This window comes from Pelodiscus sinensis, chromosome 7 (genome assembly GCF_049634645.1).
Source record: "Pelodiscus sinensis isolate JC-2024 chromosome 7, ASM4963464v1, whole genome shotgun sequence".
NCBI classification, from domain to species: Eukaryota; Metazoa; Chordata; order Testudines; family Trionychidae; genus Pelodiscus; species Pelodiscus sinensis.
Window position 1 is genome coordinate 59,927,529 of NC_134717.1, and position 27,785 is coordinate 59,955,313.

The 27,785-nt window shown below is 39.9% G+C and overlaps 1 protein-coding gene across 4 annotated transcripts in view; it reads left to right on the forward strand.

Moving 5' to 3' along the window:
- The first annotated feature begins 280 nt into the window (after window positions 1-280).
- SPAG16 (sperm associated antigen 16) overlaps window positions 281-27,785 on the forward strand; it is a 677,765-nt gene continuing 650,260 nt past the window's right edge. For 3 of the 4 annotated variants that reach the window (XM_014575658.3, XM_075933953.1, XM_014575661.3), the window contains exons 1-7: window positions 281-381; window positions 5,982-6,028; window positions 7,237-7,335; window positions 12,644-12,771; window positions 20,286-20,423; window positions 26,291-26,398; window positions 27,586-27,720. In XM_014575658.3, coding sequence (XP_014431144.2) covers window positions 330-381; window positions 5,982-6,028; window positions 7,237-7,335; window positions 12,644-12,771; window positions 20,286-20,423; window positions 26,291-26,398; window positions 27,586-27,720 — 707 coding nt within the window. In that variant the 5' untranslated portion in view covers window positions 281-329. The remainder of the gene's footprint in view (window positions 382-5,981; window positions 6,029-7,236; window positions 7,336-12,643; window positions 12,772-20,285; window positions 20,424-26,290; window positions 26,399-27,585; window positions 27,721-27,785) is intronic. The other variant, XM_025186825.2, reaches the window with a different exon arrangement.

Here is a 27,785-nt window from a genome sequence, read left to right on the forward strand (position 1 = left end):
CGCCAGCCTTGGGCCAGGAGGCGGGGCTTTCCCCCTCCCTTACACCGATTGGCCGAGGAGTCTCTCGGCCCCGCCCTTCTGAAGTGCCATTGGACTGTCCTCCTTCCCCCCCCCCCGCCATCCAGCCGCGATGATTGCCATGGCGACCGGATCGCGTCCGGCTGTTCCCGCTTCTCGCCTTAACTCCTCCCTCCCTCCCCTCCTTCCCGCCGGGAAACCTGGATAGAACCAGGCGGGCTGCTTCCTGCTCCCTGCTCTCGCGAGAGGTGGGGTGGGGGAGCCTAGCAACGGCGAGAGCGGAGTGTAAACAAGCGGGCCGGAGCGGCGACATGGCGGGGGAGGCGGCGGTGGCCGGAGCTGAGGGGCCCTTCTGCCTGCAGCGTATCCTCTGGGATGGGGGGATCTTCCGGGGGGCTTCCCACAGGGCGGGGGGAGACTGGGGGCTGCATGGGGGGGCGTCTCGCTGTGGGGCAGGCGTGGAGATGGGGGGAGTGTGACCCCCCCACCCAGGGCAAGTTGAAGCCATGGGGTGGGCTGGAGTCCCCCCATGCAATAGGGGCTTTCTCTAAATAGAAGAACTAGAGGACACCAAATGAAGTTAATGGGTAGCAGATTTAAAACTAATAAAAGAAAGTTCTTCTTCACACCGCACGTAGTCAACCTGTGGAACTCCTTGCCAGAGGAGGCTGTGAAGGCTAGGACTATAACAGAGTTTAAAGAGAAGCTAGATAATTTCATGGAGGTTAGGTCCATAAAAGGCTATTAGCCAGGGGATAAAATGGTGTCCCTGGCCTCTGTTTGGCAGAGGCTGGAGAGGGATGGCAGGAGACAAATCGCTTGGTCATTGTCTTCGGTCCACCCTCTCTGGGGCACCTGGTGCTGGCCACTGTCGGCAGACAGACTACTGGGCTAGATGGACCTTTGGTCTGACCCAGTACGGTCATTCTTATGTTCTGCGTGCCCCCCCCCCCCATAGAGCGTGGTGATGGGTGGGTGCTAATACAGCAGCTCAGTTGTACATGCCACGTGCAGCCCTGGAGGGGCCAGGCCAAAACCCCCAAAACCACAACTGCCTTCCCCAAGGTCACAGTGAGCTCAGTCCCCAGACTTCAGGATTAGAACAATGTTAATCGAGGCCACCATGCCATCTTCCCGCCTCCCCAGCTAAATCCACTCCTCCTCTGATATGGAAAACTGAGATGCCCCGCTTGTCGTTAGTTTCACCTAAGGGTTAGGAGTATTAACAGTGGGGTTGTCCAGAGTCTAGTTAATTTCAGTGTTGCCAGAATATACTGTTGTTTAGAATCCCTGGGGGAAACTAGAGATAACAATTTCACTTTGCTGCTGCTGCTGCTTGGGAAAGTGATGAGCAACAGCTAAAGTACGGGAGCTGTTGCCTCTTACCACTTTTCGTACTCTCTCTCTAGCAGGTGTCTTGCACATTTTTCCAAGCCGTTATCAAATAAGGCACCAAATTCACACATTTGCTCATTCTTCCACTTAGCAATATTTAACCACAGGCCTAGAGTGAAAGACTCTTAATTTCATTATCAAGTGCCTCAATTATCCAATCAGTCCCTACAAATCTATGTTTAACTCAATATTTTAGACAATATAGGAATTACTAACTTGGCTTACAGCAATTTAGAAGGTTTATTTCCAAGTTACGACATTTAGAAACACAGTTTGCTCTTTTTATAACTGAAAAAGAGTCAAAGATATTACTCATTTTTTGTGGTTTTTTCCAGTAGTGTATATTTAAAGGCTGGCACTCAAAAGATTTGACTTCTCTTCTCAACCGTAGTACTGACAGACTCATTGTGTCACCCTATGTAAGCCACTTTTCTACAATTCAGTTTGTTTTCTTAAAAGCAGAGAAATTCTTCAGTGTTTGGGCTGATAAAAAGCACTACATAAAACATTTAAATAAAATGGGATGTTTGCTGAAAAATATAGTGGAATGAGGAATTTTGTCAAAGATTGTGCATCTGAAATATAATTTTTGAACAATAATTTCAAGATTTTTAATATGAGGTTCTATTCTGGAAGCATGGCACCTGCAATAACACGGTAGTTTAGACCAGTGTTTCCCAATTTTATTTGGCCACGGAACCCTTTTAAACTCAAAAGAATTTTGAGGCACTCCTAATAACAGTCTTATACATGGAGCTGAAAAAGTAGACCACAAATAAGTAAGGATAATAATAAACAAATGCTAAACAAGGTAATGAGATCAACATTTAGTTTAATTGCACATATTTAAAAACAAAAATCACACTGAGAACGAGTGAGTACGGGGATTTACGGTGGTATATAACAGGCAATCGCACCATTGACTGACTGTGCATGCAGCACAGAGTAGTGACATCATCGTCCCCACTCTCTAGCTAAGCAGGCATTACACAGGGACACTTGTCGTGGCAAACACACATGAAAATTGTTTTCAATAAAGTTTATAAATGCTTAAATATTAATTGTTATTTTTAAAAAATCGTACAAAGTTATTGTAATGGAATTTTCTCGTGGAACCCTTATTTTCACTTCGCGGAACCCTGGGGTTCCACGGAAAACCATTTGGGAAACACTGGTGTAGACCATAATGACACATAAGGACTATCAAGTCAGTAAAATACTTTTAAAAAGGCAACAGCAAACTACTCTTCTCTGAAGCTCTTAAGTCACCAAGAGCATATTGCATTAGTTTGGAATGTCTAGTAGATATGGCAGTGACATTTATATTCAGATTATAAAAGATTCTATAGCTGTAGAATAGAGAAAGGAATGGTGTTGTACCTATGTAGAACAATTGGACAAAATCTGTTTAGCTCATTATACAATTCCAATGAGATGTTTTTAGCCAAATTACTAGATGCACAGTACTGCATTTAAGTTGTACCAAACAAAACATTCAAATCTCTTATTTAACACTACAACATGACAGTACCAGAAGTTCTGCTTAATTTCAATGACATTGGGCCTTTTAAAAAATATAGTAATAAAATAATACTTGGTACATTTTTCAGTTTCTGAGTGCTTTGCAAACTGTGAATAAAGTACCATTCAGTTATGATGCTAATGAATTAATGGTAAATCATAATTATTAAATATATCCAGCAAAGTAGGTAACTTATCTCTATTGTACAGATATGGGACTCTAAGGCCCATACGTTTAATCTGATTTGCCACACAACAGTGTAGTAGCAGAGTAAGAATAGAACTCAGGCATTTGTGACTCTTAGTCCCAGATGACTAGATTATACCTGTGTTGAATATTACTTTTATTATACCTTTTGCTATAATTAAGGCAGTTAGTTACATTGTGATGTGTACTATAAATGTCTGTTTATGCACAAATAGCTTTCTGAAAGGTCCTTTATGGCTGAAACTTACTATTGCTAGTCTCAGCTTTTTTTTTTTTTTTTTCTAAATAAAGCTGGAGCAAAATCCCTTCATGATCTTGAGTTATTGGAGAGTGAAGGAGAAAATGTTCTGAGAATATTAAGACTTTTTTGACTTATCAAAAGTTCAAAATCATTGGTGGGGCAAGCCCTCTAAGCTCAAATGCAGAATTAGTACTGACTGACTTCATTATCTGATGAAGTAGGTTTCACCTACAAAAGTTCGTGGTACTATATATATATATTTGTTAGTCTCTAAGGCTACATCTAGACAGCAGGGTCTATTTCGGGATACTGGAAATATCCCGAAATAGTAATTCTGCATCTTTAAACCCATCCTTTATTTTGAAATAAGAGGCACACTATTCTGGCATCCCTGTAACTCTTGTTTTATGAGGGTTAAGGGATTTGTTGAAATAGTGCTTTATTTTTAAATAACCTCCAAGTCAGCTATGCAATTTGCATCACACATAGCTTATTTCGAGGTGAGGGTGCTGTGTAGATGCACCCTAAGGTGCTACAGGACTACTCGTTTTTAAGTTACAGACTAACACAGCAACCCCTCTGAGATTTAATGACTGAAAAGGCATCCTTTTACTGTGTGTAAGTTAAAAATCACTACTATAAAAAAAATTAAATATCCTCTTTTTAAATGAGCATTTTAAATAAAAAGATTTTTGTAGCTTCTGCAATAACACAATTAACTTTTCCCTTTTGCTTGCCTCTCTCTCTCTCTCTCTCTCTCTCTCTCTCTCTCTCTCTCTAGATGCACATATGGATAAAATACAATGTAGCCAAGTACAATTCTCCAAATAAACCAGGGATATTAAGAGAAACCAGCAGATTTACACATATCCGATTCAGGAATATAATCGCAGAGCAAATACAAATACATAAGTACATGAATTAGCCCCTCCTTTATAAAAAGGGGGCCCTAGTATCCAGACTATGCAAAGACGACCTCACTTTTTAAAGTCTCATTCACAAGCTATCTGCCCCAGACATAAAGTATCATCGTGGCCATTGTATGTATAGTGAAAGGATATAGAATACATTGATCATAGGGGCATTTAGTTTTTAAGAAATGATTCTGAGGCCAGGTCTACACTGTAGGGGGGAGAGGTCGGATTAAAGTACACAACTCCAACTACATAAATAATGTATCTGGAGTCAGTGTACCATAAGATGAGCTTGGTGCCATTTTCTCAGTGGGAGATCAATGAGAGAAATGCTCCCATTGACTCTCCTTACTCCTGGTGACAGTGGCTCCCTCAGAATTCTATTAACAGATCTTTACTAGACCTGCTAAATCAAACCCCAGACGATCAATTGATCTTCCGGTAAATAGAGACAGACTACTTACCAAACCAAATCAACCAAAACACCTAACCTCCCAAATCAATTCTTCTGACACCAGACTTCCTCTGCTTTTGGCACTCCCTATCAATCTCCAGTACAAGTTAAAAAACTCGTAGTTTCCCCAATTATTGCTTTTGCACCCTCTATCTTTTAGGAGCAATAGGTCCAAAGCAATCCTTCTCCCTCCTGCCCTGCCTTATCATATTTACATTAGAGCAGCTGCAGCCACTTAGCTCTTTCTGCCCCTCTAGCAAACTGTTAGTGGTTCCAGGATCACTTTGCTGCTTACTTTTCCTCCCCATGCAGTTAAAGGAGCAGCACTACTACTAGTTTCTTAAGAGCATGAAAGGAACAAAGATAATTGTAAGGTCCCCAGAATTTGATTGGGAGAGAGGAGTTGAGACTCAGAAATGAGACAGCTGCTAAAATCTAGGAGGGTTGGCCAAAGCTCTGGTTCTTCAGGACAGCTCTTCAAAGTCCTGTCCACAAGTGCAACTGCTCTCCGCTATGCTCTCCCTGCCCCCATGCAGCAGATGCAGGGGCTGCTGCTGAGACGCTTTGCCAGAAGGAGATTGTAAAGCATTCACGAAACACACACTCGTCAATTTTCCCATTTAAATCAGTTAATCCAATTTTTTCCTAGTGTAACTAAAGGAGATGTAGGGTTGTTATACTGACATAACAGCAGCATCAGTGCTCAGTTTACTGTTATTTCCCCCCAAAGTGTGGATCTACACAGCTGTGCATTTGTAATATCAGATTGCTAAACCTGATGAAAATGGCTAGTTTTCTAAAAGAATGAAATTCACCCAGAGGCGTAAGAACAGTGAAAAGTCCCCTAGTGCAGTATAGCAACTGTGACTATGTTCCTCAGAGTAAAGTTTGGCATATGGCATATGTTAAGCACAGCAACTGGATTCACAGATAGCAAAGCAAATAGGTGGTATTTTAATGCTTTCCCAATCCTTCAGTGAAAAGTTTGAGTGCTTATTTCTGTTCTTGAATGCAGAAACATGCCTTTCATAGGAGCTGTGTAGGGGCATCCAAGGGCTAATGTGAGCCCTAAATATATGAACATTGGCCTTACAGAGATCAGGCGAGAGGCTGCTAGACACTGCTTTATGAACAACTGCTTTATTTTTAATGCTAATTTAAAAAATCATTTTAATTCTCATTGGAAAGCACCGACTACGTCAGTTGTGTTAGACTTGACAAAACATACAGAAGTTTCCATTACAGAAGATTCTGAAGATGATTATCAGTATGAAGAGGTAACTTATTTAATAATAACATTGCCAACGATAACAGTAATAGCTTTTTCTTTTAGAGAGCCTTTCATCAATAGAGCTCAAAACATAGGAGATAGTTTTAAGTGATATCTGTATTGCAGCACCCATCTCTTCTTGTATTTAAATGCACCCTGGGCTGCTGACAAGGTTGGGGGGGAAAGGCACAGCTGCCCTGGAGCCCAACAATTTAACAAGATATGCATGGTTTTAAGTATGTATTTTCATTTAATAAAGAGAACTAGTAACATTTGATTTATTATGTCATTTTGCCATTTAAATAATTTGTAAAAGGCAGCAGTAACTCAGGTTAGCTGATTTCAGCTTAGTCATAGTGAGGATTTTGCATATTTATGTTTATATTTTATAATATAGCTTTGCTTTCTTGGATTTTGTTTTCAGTATATTAATATCCTAGTCTTTGATATAAATAAATAACATCTTCTAAAGCCTGTGCTTGATCTCTCTCTGAATAGCTGTTGTGTGAAGGAGTGTAAACCTAACAGAGAGGTGAGCAAAGTGTTAGTAAGAGTTTGGGTACATCTACACTTGCTCCCTAGTTCAAACTAGGGATGCGAATGTAGCTGACCGAAATTGCTAATGAAGCGGGGATTTAAATATCCCGTGCTTCATTAGCATACTCTCGCCCGCGCGCTATTCTGCTCCCCAGCTGATTGGAACCAGGAAGTGCGCTCTGGGACACATTAGTTCGAATCAAACCCCTTGGTTCGAACTAATGTTACTCCTCATTTTTAGTGAGATTATGCTAATGAAGCGTGGGATATTTAAATCCCAGCTTCATTAGCAATTTCGGTCAGCTACATTCACATCCTTAGTTCGAACTGGGGAGCAAGTTTAGATGTACCCTTTGAGAACTCAGCCCATCTTCCTGTACCTGGAGAGTGTGTTGGCCTGGATTTGTTATCAGACCCTGCTGAGGAGGACCTGGGACTTCTCATAAAGCAGAGAAATGAAAACTACAAGATGGTGTGTTTATGTAAGAAGTAAAGTTCTTTAGCCTTGGAAAATGAATTAAAGAATTAGCTGTAGAGGAAGAATTAATATAGAATTTAACATAGGAGAGGGAAGACTTCTAGAAAGTTACTATGTGAAAGTAGGACTTCATTATATTTGGGAAGAAAGTATAATACATTAATGTGTATGGATGTGACTTCATTGATATTTGGGTTTAGGTTCCAGCAGATGATGATGTTAGTCTTCTGGAAGGTGATGAAGATCTGGAAAAGGCTTTACAGACAATACAGGAGCAGGCTGAAGATGCACAAATTATAGTAAGAGTTTTCCAAATATTGTTGCTAAGAATCCCTCAGTAATAAAACTGATTTCTATTGGCTTAACGCTTACACGCTGAATACTTAATTATTGAGCACAAACTATGGATAGATTCTTTTACACTACTTATGGCATAAATCTCTAGAATCATCAGCTGTGATGTCATTTTGAGAACAAAGTGTAAATACATTTTTCATCCACCCTGATAATCCTCTATTCGCTGCTTGCCTGTTTTGTTATTATATAATTCATGCATTGCTCAATATTTTAAGGGGGAAAAGTAGACTTAAGTCACAAAAATGGGTTTTTAGGATCCTTTTCTCTAAATGGAATGAGTTAAATAAAATAGGCCCTGATTCAACAAAGGCCTTTACCCATGTGTTTAAGTTCTGTTGAAGCATGTGTGTCAATCGCTATTTAACATGCCCTTAAATGCTTTGCTGAACAGGAGTAGAATTACTGAAATGCTTTAAAAAACCCCACAAGTATATATCTAGCTGCCTAGGATGAATGACAGATACAATCAGATTGATCATTTAGATAACATCTAGTATTAATTTTAGTTTCTTTTTTTACACTGTAGTTAACAAAAACCAGGAATAGAAAAGCTTCTGTGGGAAGGCTGTAACATGACTCTGCTTAATTTGTCAGAATTCAGAATAACACCAAGAACCTCAAACTGGTGAGAGGAAAAGAAGGCTGCTTCCTAAAACAGAGTGGCCCTACTCATTCCTCCCTACTGTAGGTTGACTCTTAGCAAAATGTATTCTGCTGCCAGGACCACATGAAATGCTTGCCTATAGAGCCAGCCAGCCATTCCTCTGCAGGCAGGTCTAGGAAAATCCCTGAGAATTCTAATTGATCACAACTTGAAAACAGCTTTCAGTATACCACAGTGAGTTCAGATGCTACTTCACTTGCAGAAAAATTACTTGGGTTGGCTTACTAGACTAACATAATAAGATATCTTTCTTTTCCCTTATACCACCATCAGTTTCTTATATTTTTTCATTTAAGCAGTGAGCGATTGTCATCTTTGTTCTGCAAAGGCAAATGAATGTAACTTTTTTTTAAATTAAAGTGATCAGTTCTCAGTGACAACTGAGGAAAGATCTATTTTGTGTGGATTAGTAAAATGATCAGTTCTGTGGTCAGTATTAAACTGAAAATATCAAACTAAGAGGCATGTTGTGTGAAAATTGGTTCAGTTTTTAAAAGAAGATTTTGAAGCATTGGAAATATTTGAAATTATTCAAAGGTCAGCTATAGTTACATCAGACTGTGCAACTTGATACTTGGGGAAAAGACTATGGAGAATATTACTAGTCTAATTTTTCAACTGTTTCAGAAGTTTCTCTGTTGAACTGTAAGACTGCTACAGAGGAACACTTGATGTATGATACGTTTGGTGTGGATGTGTTTAATATATAAAATCTTGTTTGAGTACCCAAAGCTTATTGAAGCTTTGATAGCAAAAAGCAAGCACTATGTGCATAGCTAGCCTCAAGTTCAGTGTGTGTGTGTGTGTGTGTGTGTTTTAGCTAAAAGGTTTCTCTTTGCTTCTGGATTTGGTACTGAGATATCTAATTCAATTCTCATGGTTAATCATAGTATTTTAGAAACATAGTATATGTAAATCACTTTCTGCTATTAATGGTAGGGTCTGTAGTGCAAAACAAAGGTACTTGTTAATTGCCTGAATGCTTCCATAATTAAATATTTATTGCATATTTTATGAGGCGTATAAACTAGGTTGTTTATTGCTCATTTACTAGAAAACCTAAACATTGAAACAAGAGGTTTTGGTGACTCAGCAAATAGTAATACTGTAATATCTCTGATTTTTTCCCCTATTGAACCTGAATCTCAACACTGTGCTTAGAAACACTTCTTTACGTGAGGCACAATTGAGACAATGAAAGATTGTAGCTGTGAGATTCCCTGGTACACTTGCAAGTGTCACCTGGTAGTCCCTGTGTCTGGTTTCTGTTGGGATTTAAATGTCCTGGCACACCTACCTTCCTCTATGGCTTCAGTTCAGCTTTGCACCCAATTCCATAATAAAAATGTGTCACCCCTATTTAAATGCACATGTTAAGGTAATAAAGCATTTATGCAGTGGTGGTGCATAGATCAAGTAAATGTCCAAAAGTATAGTAAGCTTACTAAGTTCCCCAAATTTAAAAATCATGGTTATTTATATCTATGTCCATGGTTTTAATTTTCTTTAAGAAGATCAAACATAGCTAGTAAAACTCAAGAAGAGAGTTTTCTGAATTCTAATGACTGGCACTTTCAGTAAACCAAGACTACTGTGCCAAACAGCTAGTATGTGTTAGCATCCATTATCTTGTGGGGAAGGAAAACACTAGTGATGTGATTAAAGGTATGCTGCTGCAAGAAATAACAGGACAAATTCTTCTTCCGAGATCTCTGGGGTCAGTTTGGCTCCTGGATCCTAACCTGCACAGGCCTAGTGAAAGCTAGAGGTGCAAGGGAGCAGCTCTAACACATTCTGTTGGTGTAAACATTCAGGACCTGTTGTCAACAGAAGATAGATCAGAGCTCACTATGCCCGATCAGGCTGCTAAACCTGTATGTGGGGATGGCATGGTGGCTTGCATGTACAGCTTCTCTGCCCAAAGCGGATTCTTTAGCTGCCACCCCTTTCAGTCTTTTGGCTACGTCTGAACTACAAAGATTTTTCAAAAGAGGATATGCAAATTCTCTGGGAATTTGCATACCTTCTTCCGATCGCATTTTCAAAGAGGATCTTTCGAAAATGAAAGCAGTCTGGATGCGGGTTTTTTTGGGAAAAATAAACCTTTTTAGAAAAAAACACTCCTCCTTTTTTTAGGAAGTTTACGTGGTTTTTCAAAAAAGATTTTTTTTTTCTGAAAAAAAAAACGCATCCAGACTACCTTCATTTTTGAAAGATCCTCTTTCAAAAATGCAACCGGAAGAAAAATTCCCTGGGAATTTGCATATCTTCTTTCGAAAAATCTTTGTAGTGTAGATGTAGCCAAGTGTCCTGATTCAGTCCTACCTCCTTACTTTTGCTGTTGCTCTTGCTTAGAACAGTATCTTGTAAGCTGGTGGCTGATCCCCGAATGTAATTCCTCTCAAAAGTACCTTGTTTTCCATGTGAAAAAATGAATCTTGAGTTCTTTATACATTTTTCCTTTATATGTCCCACCTTCTCCTCTGTTTTGATCTCTCTAAATTGTGTAGCACACAAAGTAAGTAGAATTATGATGGAGATGTTTCCTCAGGATGTATTTTTAATCTCTCTCTATGAAAATGACAGAGCCTTTTAAATGGGAACATCATCTCTTCTCTGACAATGCATAGAACTTACGAATCTAGATTTTTTTTCCATAAAAGAAAATGGATCTGTGTTACCTTAGGCTTTAGGAACACTTCATTTCTGCAGCCTTTTGTGTCACATGTGAAAAGTCAAATTCTCTTCTAAGATTAGTTTATATTCTGCCTTAATACATTTGATTTTAATTTGACCCTGCATTCCAAAATTCTGCACTTCTGTGGGTTTTTTCCCTTTCCTTCCAGCTAAGTAAATTTTGAAGGAATGTGCTGCCACCTCCCATTTTGTTTGGAGTTAATCTTTTTCGGTGTTCTTTGGACAGAAAATTCCTCTGAGTACCAGCAAATGGTGCTGTGACAGACCCAAGGTTATGAGGAAGTCCTAATGGCTTTTATTGGAAAAGTTTGATATCGCCACACTCAGCATCCTCTCCAGAATCCGCAGGTGGTTGGCTTTATTGTTTTTTTTTCAGAAAAATAAATTGGACAAAACTCTTACACTGAATAAATAAGCTGAAAACCTTGCATAGTGCTTCCGTCTCATTTCTTTTGTGGTCTGTATCTCTGCCATATGTGGGCACCTCTGTCATTAATGGGTTTTGTATGCACAACAGTCTCATGAAACAGGTGTTCTTCGCATTTTTCAGCTGAAGTGACTATCCTGGCATCACACAAGAAGGCTTTGATGGGCCATCAATATATAGCTTTCTAGCCCTGATGTAAACACCTCTGGGTGGATATCCATACTTAGGAATACAATACAGTTATTTCGTAACTTCAAATGCAAAGATGATATATGGATTTATCCAGGATAATTATACTTGATTATAACATTTCTACTGATGCCTTACATGATTTATTTTATATGAGATTCATGGAAATTGTGTAACAGTGATATAAATGGTCACCTTTCTTATACACAACAACATATCATATATATAGTAGCCCAATGTCTGTGACTCTGTAACGCTGAAACACTGGCTGTTGCCTCCTGCCGGGGCTATTGCCTCTCGCCGTGGTGCTCGGCTGACTTGTGTGCTGCTCAGCCGGGCTTGCTCCCGCGCGGCGGCCTGGCTGAGTGGCGCAAAAGTAAGCCAAGAGCCATGGCGGAAGGCAAAGGGGGGGCGGGGTGCTGATGTACATGCCCAGGGGGCAGGTCCTGGAGCCTCCGTTATGTCCTTACTGTGCTGACGTCTGGTCCAACCAGCCTGGTAGAGTGAGCCCAGGCTGGAGGAGCACAAGCAGCTGCATAGCCAGCTGGAGAGAAGTGGCGTTTTTAAGGGGAAAGTGCCACTTCTTTCTAGCCACCTGCTCCATGGCTGCCCCCTGCTCAGTCCTCCAGTTGGCACCTGTGAGTGGGGGCTGGGCGCTGAGCCAGGCCGGGGGGGAAAGGCGGGGGAACGAGGGGGAGGAGAAGGTGGAGGACAACTGGGAGGCTGCAGGATCAGTGCTGGGGTGAAAGGAAACGGTGCAGGGAGGCAGCTGGAGCTCATAGGCAGCCACTCAGCTGGGCTGCCACATGGGAGCAAGCGGTGAAAACTGCCCGTTGGGCTCCGTGCTCCCCATGCAGGAGGAGGAGGAGAAGAGAAAGAGAGAGTGAGAGAGAGGCAGGAGGGGGAGGGGAAGAGAGAGTGAGAGGCAGGAGGGGGAGAAGAGAGAGATGGAGAGAGAGGCAGGAGACAGAAGAGAGCTGAGAAAGGGGGGGAGGAAGTAGGAAGAGGGGGCAGAGAGAGAGATGGAGCGAGAGACTGGAGGCTCAGGAGAGGAGACCGAGATAGAGAGGGAATAGGACGTGGAGGAGAGACCTGAAAATCCCATGTTATGATGGGCTATTGGGCTAGTCTTTATATAACATTCTTGTATTCTTTTATTCAAATGACTATTGGATGGAGAGTGGCCCTGGCCTTCAAAGTAATGGGTTCTTGTATCTTTTTTTCAGGAATTGCGCACATTTAAAATAACAATGATTAACCTTTTTAATTTCAGGCTCAGCGATCGGATCTAATATCTAAGCAGTCAGTGTCTGAAATCCCTGAAGTTGTGGATGACTTTCTTTGCAATTTCCTGGTCAGAATGAGGATGACCAGAACCCTTGACTGCTTCCAAACCGAATGGTAAAACTTGTAAACTGTCTCTCTAACTGTGGGGACTTTGGAATAAATGTAGAAAATCCAGCCTCTTTTTGTGTTCGAAAAAAAAAGCATATTTTCTTGATGAGGAGGTTTCTGAAAGTAAATTTGTGCTTATGTGAATAATGGAAACAGTCATTTTAGGATTTTTCAAAATCTCCCACTTATATGCCTAAACGAAATGACTGGAAGCTCTCAGAATCCACAGTTTTCCATTGTTCTCCCTTTTCAAAATCTGGGCACTTTTATTGAGGTGCTGGGAACTTTTGAAAGCCTGGCACATAGCAGTTTTCTTGTCCCTGGGTAGGTCTATACTGCGTGGCTAATTCGGGATATTTGGAGTTATCCTGAAATAGCTACCCTGCATCTTAACAAGCCACCTGTTATTTTGAAATTTTTCAAAATAACGGGTGCGCTATTTCGGCATCCCTGCAACCCTCGTTCCGCAAGGGTTATGGAATGTCTCAAAATAGCACATTATTTCTAAATTTGGGGCTCTGTAGATGCGCCAAATTTTGAAATAACATATTTTGAAATAGAATCGAAATAAGATGCACAATTTGCATAGAGAAAATTGCGTATCTTATTTCTAGTTTAGGGTGATGTGTAGATGCTCCCCTAGTGTTTTGAAGCATGTTCTATTGGATAGTTACTTCATATCTTTAGGGAGAATGATCATAATTTTTGTCATTTACATTGGTTAGAAAATTGTGATGGCTACAGTTGTATCTTTTGTCTTTTTTAATTTAAGTACAATAACGCTCAGAAGAGTGTTCTTGTGACTACCTAACACCAGGTCTCTTCTCTGTATTTTTAAGTGGCTCATAGAGATTTTTTGACCCACAGGAAAGTTATATAGGAGTTCCCTGAATTGCTCTGAAAATATAATTTCCAAGTCAGGTACTTCGTTCACTGACTAACTGTCAGAATGACAAAGCTCCTGGGGGAGAGAGAGCTATATTATGGATCTGTAAGAGTGGCTCTGGTAGCAAGATTCTAATGATACAGCTTCTGTTAGCCTGTTTCAAACCCGCCAAATAATTGTTGGTGGGAGAGACATTGTATTACCCTGAAATGCCTTAGGGTGAGTCTACACTGAAGGGCTTGACTCGAAATAAGTTATGCAAATGGAGCTATGTCAATTGCGTAGCTTATTTCGAAATAGGGAGTGTCTACACCGCACTTATTTCGAAATAGAGCACTCTTCCTCCGACTTCCCTTACTCCTCATACAATGAGGGTTATAGGAGTCGGAGTAAGAAGTCTTCCAGCTTGACAGTATTTTGACACCATTTCGAAATAACTGCCTGCTGTGTAGATACGGACTAAGTTATTTCGGAATAGCGCGAGTTATTTCAAAATAGGGTTGCAGTGTAGCTGTACCCTTAGTCTTGCTTTTAAAGCTGTTGAGAACTGTTTGGTGTTTTTTAGACTGTTTTACAAGCTATCTTCGAATAATGCAATAGGAAAAAAATGTATTTTCACCTAATGAAAAATGTAACATTTTACAGACATATGTTTTAGGGTTAAAACATCTTTCTTGTTTACTGCTCACTAAGGCTGTGTCTAGACTACATGCCTCTGTCGGCAGAGGCATGTAGATTAGACAGATCAGCAAAGGCAAATGAAGCCGCGATTTAAATGATCGCGGCTTCATTTACATTTACATGGCTGCCGCGCTGAGCCGACAAACAGCTGGTCAGCAGTTTGTCGGCTCGCGCGCTAGTCTGGACGTTCCCCCTGTCGACATCAAAACCCTTTGTCGGCAGCCCCGTTATTCCTCATGGAATGAGGTTTACCGGGGCTGCCGACGAAGGGCTTTGATGTCGACAGGGGGAACGTCCAGACTAGCGCGCGAGCCGACAAACAGCTGATCAGCTGTTTGTCGGCTCAGCGCGGCAGCCATGTAAATGTAAATGAAGCTGCCGTCATTTAAATCGCGGCTTCATTTGCCTTTGCTGAACAAACAAATCTACATGCCTCTGCCGACAGAGGCATGCAGTTTAGACGTACCCTCTGTTACTGTGTCTCGTTCATTGGACCAATTCCCGGCCACTTGTAAGACACTGGTGTTACTGATGCAGAGTTTCCAAAGGCAGGCATTGCCTATGTAACTTATATTGCATTTTTTTTATACAGTGACATTATTTTAAATTCAGTACATTCATGCATAAAGAGCACCATTCAGGAACTTCTGTAACTCTTAGCTTGTAAGCAGCTGATGGATATCAGATATGTAACTCTGATGGCAACAGACAGCTATGACTACACAGATATAAATGACAGATTTTGTATGGAAATGAAACTTTGTAAGGGTAATATCTTGCTTGGATTCAAGTCTTTTGGCAAAACAGACTCTAAATAAAAGTGGTTCAAATCCTAATTTATGGGCTTCATCTTTCGAACATTTACTCACATGAATATTTCTTCCTTGCATGGGCAATCCCTTTAACTTCAGAGATACTACTTGTATAGATAAGGATTTTCAGAATTGAATTGTATGGTATTAAGCCACTTCCTTTGAAATACATTTGTATGATATTAGCAAGTGGTATCAAAACTGGTTTTAAATTGCTGATTTACACTGTTTAATGAAGTGAGCACAGATTAGTGCTATCAAGTTCTTCTTTGAACTGATATCTTCCTCTTCCTCCTGTACAGCCGATCCAAGCTGTGATCAAGTCCTAATGGGAATTAAAATGAGAAAATAATTAGTTAAGAATCTTTTTCATTTACATAAAAAAAGCTTGACTAATTTGTCAAATGATCCACTTAAATATAATAGTCTGCCTAAGATCTAATGCTGTATTAAATTGGACAAAATTATTAGTGTCTATAGAGAAAATAGAGTACTTTTAACTATCTTTGGATATATCACATGTTTCCTATTCATATTGATGTCTTATCTTAAATGATAATAAGTACGTATTTTCTTTATTGTAATGAATGGTGCTGTATCGTATTTTATTTGTGCAAATCTCATGCACGTCGTAGCGTGTCTAACGATGCTCCTGGGAATTTAAAACCTTGTTTGCAAATGCTTATGGAATATTGTAAAGTGTTGTACGCTTCTTGTATGTTCTGTATTCTTCTGACTCCCCAGTCTTTTTGTAATGCCTTTTTTGCTTGCTGATGGTATTGGATTGACAGCTCTGGAAAATGAAACATAAAGAGAGATTCACTGCAGACCTTTGCATCAATTGGTATAGTTCCAAAGTGCTCATTGCCAGCTGCTGATCAGTTCTCCTCCAACTTTGGCTACCTTTGGTCAGAAAACTCTTAACTGGCAATCGCTTTTTTTAAACATTCCTCGATCTACAAAGAGCTGCTTGTCTTTCAGGCTTTGGGTGAAAGGTGAGCTGTCTCCTAGCACTTTGGGGGATGGATACATAATTTGCTAATCTATCTTCACTAAGTAGGGACAAATTCATAGACTGTCTTGAGTGGCCATGCCAGGCTGTCAGGGAGTGCAGAGCATACCTTCTCTCTTGTACAGGTTACATGGATTATGGTATAGCAGTGGGAGTGGAAAGCAGGCTCTGCAGAGCTGCAGCGTCCTGTCTTGTGCAGTTGAACCAGCAGTCTGAGGAAAGATTGCAGCACTGAGCATAGATCCAGCACAGCATAATTCCTTCCTGGAGGAGCAGAGAAATCTGGAGACAGACTATGATTGAGTCACAATCCACCCCCGCTCCCACATACACACAAAGGCTATTCAAGGGGCAGTGCACCAATGTGTTACCCTTTGTGCTGGCCAGACTATACAGTGAAAATCTACCCCCATTGAAGGAAAATAAAGGACATAAAATTGCTGCTTCACTTGCAACCATTTAGAGGCACCCATTCTGCTCTTTAAAGCCATATATTTTATCTAGATAGCTGTGTATTTGTAGCCCTGTGCATTTACAGATCACCTATAACTTTAATGTCAGAGTGCACTTTACATAATTTATATAATGAGTAAACAAAATATTTCCTAATAGTGAGTACATACTAGACACTACGTGTTATGTTTTCACTAAATTGTAAATATAATATCATGCCGTTGAGCGTATAATGGGAAATATGTCAGGCTTCTAAAGTACACTGCAGTTAATGGATATCTAAGTCTTATCCATTTGTCCTGAACCTGTTCATAAGAGAGAGGTACAGACAGCATGATACTGCAAGTCCCCACTAATCTGCCTCAGTGGTAGGTTGAAGTGTCTATTTTAAGAGTAAAAAGGTAGTTGAACTTCTATGCTCTTTTCTTTCTTGGCCTTGCTGCAGAAATTTCCAATAAGAACTGGAGTGTGACAGCGTGTCATCTTAAATATTAAAAATGCAGAGCATTTTATCTGATATCCAAAGATGAACTGTCATGCTAATCAGTCAAGTACCCATTCATTAGCTAACAACTGCAGGATCATCACACCACCCAGTTCCTTCAGAACATTTCTGGAGACATGAATTTATTTATAGCTTGTATTGAATGTCAGAATTTTAGGTTAGATCCAAATGTGCTTTAAGTCATAACCTCTCAAATGATGGTCTCTCTTCTTGAGAATCTCATGTAGTAGGTACTTGGGTTATTTCAAGTTAAGCTGCGGTAAAGAGCTTGAAGAATGCCCATCTGTACTATGTATGCCTGGCTATAATCACACTTCAATCTGCTTCACAGTTCCTTTCCAAATTTTGAGAGAGAGAGAGAAATAAAATTATCTAAGCATAAGTCTCAGAAGGGTATTCACATTAGTCTGTATCTGCAAAAACAGGAGGTCCTGTGGCGCCTTAGAGACTAACAGATTTATTAGGGCATAAACTTTTTGGGGTAAAACCCACTTCATCAGATGAATTGGAATGGGAATGATAGATGAATTGGAATGGGAACGATAGAGACAGGGATGGATGTATATATAAAATATAACAGTATGTGTGGGTATAACAAAAGTATAACAAAAGAGGGAAGTTACTTACCAAGTGTAGAACCGGTATTAATGAGGCCAATTAAGTCAGGGAGGATGCGGCTCCCTCACAGCAGTTGATGAGTTGTCTATACCAAGAGAAGGGGAAATTGCCTTTGTAGTGAGAGAACCAATCTAAATACTTATTCTGTCCTAATCTGATTGTATTAAATTTGCTAATGAATTGCAGTTTTGCTGTTTCTTGTTTCATATGGTTTTGAAGTTTTGTTTTTTTGTTTTTGGTTTCTGTAGAAGGATGGCTACTTTTAAATCCGTGGGTGGTTCCCAAATTACCCAGCTAGATTATTCAGTGTTTTATTAGGACTGTGACAATGCCATACATGGACTGACAAAAAAGCCCTCGATTTTAATAATTTAATGAGACCTCTACTTAAAAATTAAAGACATAATGGGTGTGGGTATACAACTAAGTTATTTCAGAATAGTGGCCATTATTCCGAAATATCTATGCGAGTGTCTACACTGCAATTCTGTTATTTCAAAATAACGGACAGCTTATTCTGACTTCTGTAAACCTCATTCTATGAAGAATAACGCCTATTCTGAAATAGCTATTTTGAAATAAGGCATGTGAAGACATACCACTTCTGCTATTTCAAAATAGCCTCCCACCAGGCCCATTTTAAGTTATTCCTCCTGGGGCTCTAAATCGAGATCGCACGTCTACATTGGGAAGTCTGCCTCAGACTAATTTTGAAGCTTCCCTGCAGTGTAGATGAGCTATTTCGAAATAAGCTATCTTGGAATAACTATTCTGGAATAGCTTATTATGAAATAACTGCAGTGTAGATGTAGCCGATATGGCCATCATTTTCTTGTAGCATAACTTGGGTAATGTGGTTAGCCTACCTGATTGCTGATGTGCTTTCCTCTAGAAATTCCAGCTCCAACACCTCTCTCTCTGGCAATCATGGTTGGTGGAGCCAAGGATTCTGGGATAGATCCTGAACTGGTGTAAATTGGCACAGCTCCCTTGAGCTGATGCTGAGCTGTGGTACATTGGCACGGCTCCTTGGAGTATAGTTTCATTGCTCTTGAAAGAATTTTGACCATTTCCACCAGCTGATGATCTGCTCCTTTGTAACAAAGAATGGAGCCACATTACCTGGTCAGAGCTAAGAAAGCAGCGTACACTGTACTTCTGTGTACTAGGAAGCCATCTCTATGGCTGTGGAATCTATGAAACTTCTTTATAATCTCTGCTGGCACAGAGGCACCTTGGGTTAACTGGAGCCCCTATGCTCTTAAATTTGTGTATGGATTTGTTTTTTGTCTTGGCAAATCTTGAGGTTCACACTCAGTCCCAGCTCAAGTAGAACTATGACCAAAGCTGTCAGACAATATTGTTCTTGTGGATAGCATCATCTATCTTTTTGTATTGTCAACAAGCCTATGTGGCACTTAATCTTCTGCTGAATGGTATTCTGCATCTCCAATAACATCATTCCTATGAGCTGGATTGCTTTAAAGAGTTTGAGGCTTAGATTGGGTATAGTTAAAGACAGTATTGCAAGAATGACTGAGATATTGCATGAGTAATCTGCAAATATTCATGACACCTAAAAGTCACTATTCACGGCCAAGATATGGTTTTGTCTGCAACTGTGTGGAGCACAAAACAGGCTATATCACAGAAGCTTGTAGGCTCAAGATTTCGCTTGATAGTAATAAAAATATATAAATATATTGAGCAATGGGAAATGTGCTTGTGATTAGCTCTTTCAAAACAATCAAGGAGAAAATATAATATAATGCTGATATGAAAGAGTGCCATTAGTAAAATGAAAGAGAAAGTGATAGTTTTATTAGGATATTTCTCCTAGTGCACTATGAGTTTCATACTTGGGACCATTGATGGGGTCATCTCTATGGGTCATATCACAAGGCATACTGGAGCAGTCGACAAAGGCTTCCCTTGTCGACCACATCATGTCCAGACTGCCCCTCTGTGCCGCCAAACAGCGGATCGGCACAGCACGGTGGCCATTTTGATGTAAATGAAGCGGCGATTATTTAAATTGCCACTTTATTTTCCTATGTCTAGTAAACTCATCTATATGGCTCCGTCAGCAGAGCCATGTGGTCTGGACATACCCTATGACTCAAACAAAATTGTAGATGCCTTCATTAAAAAAAAAATGCATGTATTTGAGACTGACCTAAAAGGACTTTATGTATCTATGGAGGCTACTACTTTTAAGTGGCTACAAATTGAGGTTAATATTTATTCTTTAGGTTTTCTTTCAATAACGTAAATTAGAAGGAAGGAAAAGAACTAATGTTGAGGCTAAGGCAGTAAACTATAAATAAGATGTGTTTTGGCTGTTAGGGAAAACTGCTAAAAATAAGGGAATTAAAATACAGCATAACAGAGTGAGTGGTACTATCATTGTTTGAGTATAAAATAATTTTTCAATGAGGCTGGTATGTGTGTTAGCAGTTCTATTTAATGTAAAATTAAACATGGTGGGGGGAAACACTTAGGTGGGGGGACAGAAGAACTTAAAGTAAAACATCTATCTGTTTGTTACATTAGGTATGAACTAATGCAGAAAGGTATAATTGATCGTAAAGACATTGGATTTGTCCCAGATATGTACACTTACAATCAGCATTTGGAGATAGAGAACAGAAGATTAAAGAAGGAATTGGAAAACTATAAACAGGCTGCCAGGTATGTTAGTTTTAATGAAATACCTTCTTTTTTAAAACCACGAAAGCTCCAGATAAAATAAAATCAAACTCTTAATGGAATTAATACATTTCTATTTTCTCTGTGCCTTTGCACTTTTTACCACTTGTGGATGAGACCCTTAATGAAAGCTGAATGAAATTGCCAAGTATGTCTCAGCTCTGTCGAGAGAGCTGAGTCTGAATTTCTTTTATGTCAGTTTATTGGACTTTAGTTGATAATACTTAAAATCTAATAGTCACAACAAAATACTCCATAGGATTATGAAAATGTCTATAGGGATAGATGAGAAATTACCATCTAGTGCTCTGTATTGATATGTTGCAATATGACAATTTGTAGCAAGTTCTCATATATAGGAGAAGAATAATTCCTCATTATACACCTGATCCTGTAGCCCTTTCAAAGGTTTTTAGGTCTTGGAGTTTAGGTCTTGGAATTATTGACTGCATTTGTAGCAGGTTTTGCAAGATGCACAGTAATTCTCACACAGCAATTTACATTCAGGCTGTATAATGAACTACGCTGCAGTCTTTATTAAAAAAAAATCTGCTTTCTGCATTTGTGTTCCATGCACTAACATCTAGGAGTGGGTTTTAATGGGAGATGGACAGTTATAGACTGGATTCCTCTGCAAATGAAGCAGATTGAAAATTCAAATGAAGTGCGGATTTACAAATCTTGCGCTTCATTTGCATAATCACGTCCGAGTGCTTTTTCAAAAAAGGGCTTTTTGAACTCCCCTCCTCCCCCCGGCAGTGTAGACGGGGTTCTTTCAGGAAAGAAAACCCCTTTTTTGAAAGAACCCGTCACCTTATTTTTTCAGGAGTACGGGTTCTTTCGAAAAAGGTTTTTTTTTTCGAAAGAACCCCTTTTAGACTGCGGGTTTTTTTTTCCGAAAAACCCTTTTCTGCAAAAGCACTTGGACACAATTATGCAAATGAAGCGCGAGATTTGTATATCTGCACTTCATTTAAATTTTTGATCTGCTTCTAGAGGAATGCAGTCTGGACATAGCCTAAGTCAAACCATTCCCTAGTCTTCTTTGCAGCCTCCCTGAACCTTGTGTTTGGTTGTATAGGGGAAACCATGCAACCGCCTACTCCCATTTAACTAGGAAGGTGAGGAGTGGCAAACTGAAGTCCAAGAAGGAAAATTATAATCTTACCTCTGATATTTTTGACTGGTGGTATTGTCTACCGATATTTCTGGTGTAAATTGTCAGGTCCATTGGTTTCAATGGATTTATGACAGTTTACTCCAGCTGAGGATCTACTCTGTATAACCCAAATCCCAGAGTTGGATGAAATATACTATACTATATATTTAACTTCAAAGACTTGTATAATCAAAGTTTTTCCCCATTGGTTATATACTAAGCTTTATTTTTCAGTGCTTCCAACTGAACATAATGGAGGAGTGCTGATTAGACTGATTAGACGATGATACTCATTATGTTCAGTGTTTCACACAGAAAGTTTGCATGGTGAGATGCATCGCTGTGAAATGTATTTGAAAATAGCTTCTAATTAAAATGGTTGCTTCTGAGCTTGCTGTTCTTGACGATCAACTTGCTGAAAAGGGACATTATTTGTGACACCACCAGTATGGGGGCGCGGTTTAAAAGACTAAACCAATTTCTTTCTGTTTTAATGTTTAATGGTCATAGGAAGAGCTTTTGTGTCTAAAATTGGAATGTAATTTTGTTTAATACAGTATTCAAATGATTCTGTAGCAACGGTAGGCATACTTACTAGATTCCTGTTACTCAAACAAATTTTACCATGGATTTTTAGCATTTAAAGAGAAATTCTTGATCACTTTCAAATCCTGTGTACAATAAATAATACGTTTTAATACACTGTCCAATGTGTGCAAACCTTTATATGCCTGCTGAAATAACCAGAGAAAACTCAAGACCATGTCTATACGGGGAGACTTATTCTGAATGTATTAAGTTTGACTTCTGGGCACCTGATTTTACAAATTCAAAGTTCTGTGTCCTCCCTATGGGGAAGAATCAGATATAGTCCAAGGTAGTGTGTCCACATGAATGGAGCCTGCCTCTGACTAAGATCCTAGTGTAGACCTGTTCTAAAAGAAACTAGTGTATGTCAGGAAATGCCCTGCCACTCCAACAATATCTCTGCAAACATTAATTATCGTGCTAAAAATGTGTTTAACTGAAATTTAGGCATATCATTAAACTTAGATTTTTTTTTAAATCAAGTGTTGTAATTCTAAAAATTAAACATTTGAAAGTCATGAAAATCAAAGGTGAAATTGCATTTATTTTTAATGTAGAGAGAAACTCTCCAAACAACCGTCATTCTCCTATTCTGTCCCTTGAACCCTCCAGATCAGATCCTAGGCTTGTATAAATTAGCATAGCTTCACTGAAGTCAACTTCAGATTGGTTGGCAATTGCTTTGTCTTCTTTTGGAACACTTATTTTGCTGTAACAAGGATATTTTATATCTAGCAGTATAATGTATGAACAAGAAAATGTTGCAAACATGAACTCTGAAGCAGTGTATTTGAGTACATTAATTTCAATTTAAGTAGATTTAAATAAACTAATTAACATGTCACTGGAGGGTTTGATCTCAACTGGAGTAAAATAGCATACATGCATGGTTTTCAATATTGTTTTACTCTTGCTGAAGATATTACCTTCTTTGTATAATAATTATTATTCAGTCAAGTCATATATAGTAACTCCTCACTTATCATTGTCCCAGTTTTAATGTTGTTTCATTGTTATATTGATTATCTGTTAGAGCATATGCTTATTTAAAGTTGTGCCGTGCTCCATTATAATGTTGTTTGGCTGCCTGATTTGTCCACTACTCCTAGGATTTTCTGGAAAAGCAGTGTGAGAGCTTGGAACCAGAGTGGGCTGGAAGCCCCCCATCATCCCTCTTAAACTCGCTGTAAGGTATATGCAGCTGGGCAGCTGCAGTTCAGCTGCCCCTCCCGCACTGCCGTGCTGCTCCTGTCCCCTGCCTCGGAGATGCTCCCAGAAGCCTCCTTCTTGGTGTGTGTGGGGAGAGAGTTTCTGAAGTCAGGATATCCCCCCCTCTTCTATCAAGTCCCTCACTCTGTACCCCCTTCTTCACAAAGCAGGGTATCACAGCTACAGAGTCTAGGGTTGCCAGATCGTTTAACAAAAAATATCGAACCTCCCCTCCCCCCAAAAAAAACACCGGGAAAAAATTCCGTTGAGAAAAAAAAAAAAGGAGGGGAGACCAAAGCTGTTAAACAAAGGGGGGGGGGGGGAAGGGAGCAGCGCCTTTAAATAGCCCTGCACTCCTCATTCCTCCACCAGATGCGGTAGAGGAAAATTGTCCCCACTCGGTTTCTGTCCTAGGGAATCAGGAAATACTGGACATTTCACATGTCCAGTATTTTCTGGGTTTTTTACCGGATATGGGGACCCGAATAACGGACAGTCTGGGCAAATACCAGACATGTGGCAACCCTAATTCAGAGTCCTGTGTCTGGACTTCTTGGTCTACTTACAAGGGCAGTGTACTTGAAGTGGGGTCAGTGGACTTAAAGGGGCAATGCATGTCTCTATTTTCTCTCTCTTTCACAGACACAAACACAGTGTGTATCTCTGTTTGCTTCCTCATACATAGGGTATGTGTCTCTGTCACACGTGCGCACACACACACCCTTGACACTATGCTGCTGTGTGTGCACCATCCACAGGAGAGAGTGGTGCACTCTAGCAGCATCATGTGGGTCATCATCCTGTTTGGTTTCTGCAGGAAAGTGTTTGCAGCTACTGCCTTACCTCTGTGTTTCCTCCCTCCAGCCTCTGAGTGTGATGCTACATTAACATGTTAACCCTTGCAAGATCAGTCGAGTGCTAATTCATCATTTAGTAGCAAGATATTGCCTGGGAAATATTCCACCTTCTGACTCCCCCACTTTAACCAAGCTTCGCCATCATCTTTGCGGTGTACAGTATTACACTGTTTAAAACTTGTATTGTATATGTATATACTGCCTTCTGTTTGCTGAGAAAATTTCTCCTGAAACCTGACTTCTCTATTTACATTAACTTTCATGGGGAAACTGGATTTGCTTAACAATTTTGCTTAAAGTAGCATTTTTCAGAAACATAACTATATAATGCTAAGCAAGGAGTTACTGTATCACAATTTGAGCCAGCTGGAGTATAAAATCTTTATGATTTGAGATACCTTGAATCTCTTAGGCTTTAGACTTTGATTTCAGATGTATTTTCCAGTCCTATGATTCTATATTTCCTTGCAGCTTTAGGTATTTTATACCATTTCCCCTATTGTTTAAACAGAGGCTTTGGGGTGTATGTGCGTATCTCTAATGGTAATCACATTTAACATGCCCTTACCCACAGAGGGCCCCCGACCCCTGTGTGTAGCAACGTTACAGAATTTCTAGCGCTTGATGTGGCGGGGATGTATTTGGCAGATGTGTGGTGATTGTGTAAATCTTTGGCTTGTATATGCAGTGAAGACATATAAAAGAAGAACTTATCAGATTTAAGGCTCTGTTGTTCACTGGTTTTTATATAGTTTACAAACATTAGTTCAGTTAGCCTTACAATGCTCTGGTAAGGAAATCTAGCTATTGTTCTTATTTTACAGATAGGAATCTAATCTATTTTGTGGCCCAATAGATTAGGGTCTTCATTTTCAAAACTATGCACACAATTAGATACCCCATTTGCTGCTGAAATCAGACAAAGTGTAAAACCTTCCTCAGAATTGATAGTAATTTAAGAGCTAGAACCCTTGCTTGCCTTCCTTCCCACTGCACCAAAAGTCCATAGAAATTTGCTTGCCTTTATCACAGATAAAATACATATTTGTTTTTGCTCTTGTGTTGCGTGTAGCACTTCATACAGTATGTAGGATTGTATGCCGTGTGTAGCTAGAAGCAAAATGTTGGTGTGAGATGGCATAATTTCTAAAAGAGTCTTTATATTCCTGATGACTCAGAGTTTAGGGCTGGAATTTTCAGCGTTACAGGAGTTTGATGCCAAATTTCACTGCAATTCAATGGGATCTGGGTGACTAACTCCTTTGGATCCCTGCTCCTCTGACAGTCCTAGCCTAGTTCTGTAAATGGCTCGTTTCCCCCCCTCCCCCCATTCTGTTTAGCTAACTGCTTGTGAAGAGAGCAAGACTGACAGCTGTTTCAGAGATTTTAGTGTCTTCTGTATGCACCAAAAGGGGGAATGCTGCAGAGGAAGCGGGATCTTCCATGCTTTAAACCACCAATGTACTTTACATGGAAGGATCGCCTTCAGGAAAAAGGTCTTCATAACAGCTCAGTCTTCAGTCTCTCATTTGAGTCAAGTAGCATTGTGGTGATGATCTTTTCTGAGCAGACAATTCCGTAGGAAGTTGACTGAGACCACCACATTTTTTGTTCTCAGTTTAGTCACTACCAATATGGGATGAATTTGAATCGGTGATTTAGGGGTTGTCTACACTGCCCCATGATTTGGACTATGGGGATGTGGGAACCAAAGTGCTATAGTGTAGCCACACCTGCAGGATCAACAAGGGGAAGCTAAAAAGTTTCTAGCTATCATATTCCTCTTCAGACAGGATTAAACTAATGTGAACTAGAACCCTGATAGTTTGCATTTGCAGCACCCACATGGAGCAGTTATAATGCAGCACTTTGGTACATACTGCTATTCATATAGCTGTACTTTCAACTACGGGATAATGTAGACATGGAGTTACATTATTCAGATTCCCATTACCCATCTCAAATCATACAGTCTCCCAAGGCCCTGTCCTCAGATGATTGAATTACAAGTTTCAGATTTTTGTGTTTTCATGCAGCAAAGCTAAGGAGGCGTTGCAAAAAATACAGAAAGAACGTGATTTCCATCGAATGCACCATAAGCGAGTGGTCCAAGAAAAAAACAGGCTCATTAGTGATATTAAAAGGTAAGTAAACCGATCTACTTTTTTACTGTCATTTAACAAAATCTAAGTAAGTTTGGGTTGCTTCTTGGCAATATTATATCGTGGATGAATTTTAAATTGGTACACCAAAGCTAGTTGAATTTAGCTAGCATCTCATTAAATCACAGTTCTGGCCAGCCTTGAAAGCAGAGAAATTATAACTGAGATCTCTAAAATTCAAATGTCTCCAGTGTTTCAGAAATCAGAGGAAAGTTCCTAGGAGGCAGAGAAAAAAGACCTACACACATACATACTATTTGGTACATAAAGTATGTAACGTTCCTTGACTGTCAATTCCCTTTTTTTCATGGTGGTTGGAGAAACTCACTTATTTGTTTCAACTTGAGTTAGATGCAATAAATCAATCTTTTAAAAAATGTCATTCGTTTTTGTCCTTGACACTTGTTGACTATGTTTTGATCTAATCTGTAGAATGAAGTGATGTACTTTTTTTTGTCTCTAGTATAGCAAAAATGCTCAAATATAAACCTGCATTACTATAACATTTTATAATCTCTGCTTTCCATATTGTCTTTCTTAACTTGAAAGAAGTCAAAATGAAGTTTTTTTTAAATCTTTTTTTATAGCTGCATTTACATTTTAGAGAAGGAACAGTAGGCACTATTGATAGGTAAAATGAAGGAGAAAGATTGGAAATATATAAAAGCAAATATTACTTTGCACTTATACCGCATCTTTCAGGGGAACATCTCAAAATGTTGCCCAAAGGCCATGTGTTATTTGACATTCTAGAGTACAGTCTAGAACCCAGGGAGGAGCAGTGTTGCCCCTGAAATGTTGGGTGCTCCATAATGCTTTTCTGTAGTAACTTAGAACTTGATTCACACACAATGAGCCTGCCAGCATGTAGGTCATACTCTGAGTGTTTGTATATAGCTATAGCTCGGCTCCAGCAATTCTGACCCGAGCAGCACTCCAGTCTCATACCTGCTTCTAGCAGCTTTGGTTACTACTTCCAGGGTAACCCTAAGATGTTCCTTGTTCTGAATTTCTTCCCAGAACATGTGTTCTGGACTGTCCACCTCTCTTGGCCACTGTCCACTTCTCTGTCCACCTCTCTGCGAAAGTTAATCCCTGGTGTACTGCCGCCGCTACGCATACCTGCGCCTCTGCAGATATAGGGTGATATCTGATCTTGTTGTCTGCAGATCACCAGTCACAGCCAATGCGAGTGGCAGGAAGCTACATGGACCAGGAAACTGCTTCCCAACACTCATATTGGCCATGAACAGCATTTCGCAGCCAACGAGAGTTACAATCATCCGATATCTGCAGTGGCGCAGGTAAACATAGTGATGGGGGGCTTCCAGGGATTAATCCTGTGGACCAGATTCAGCCAGCAGGCCAG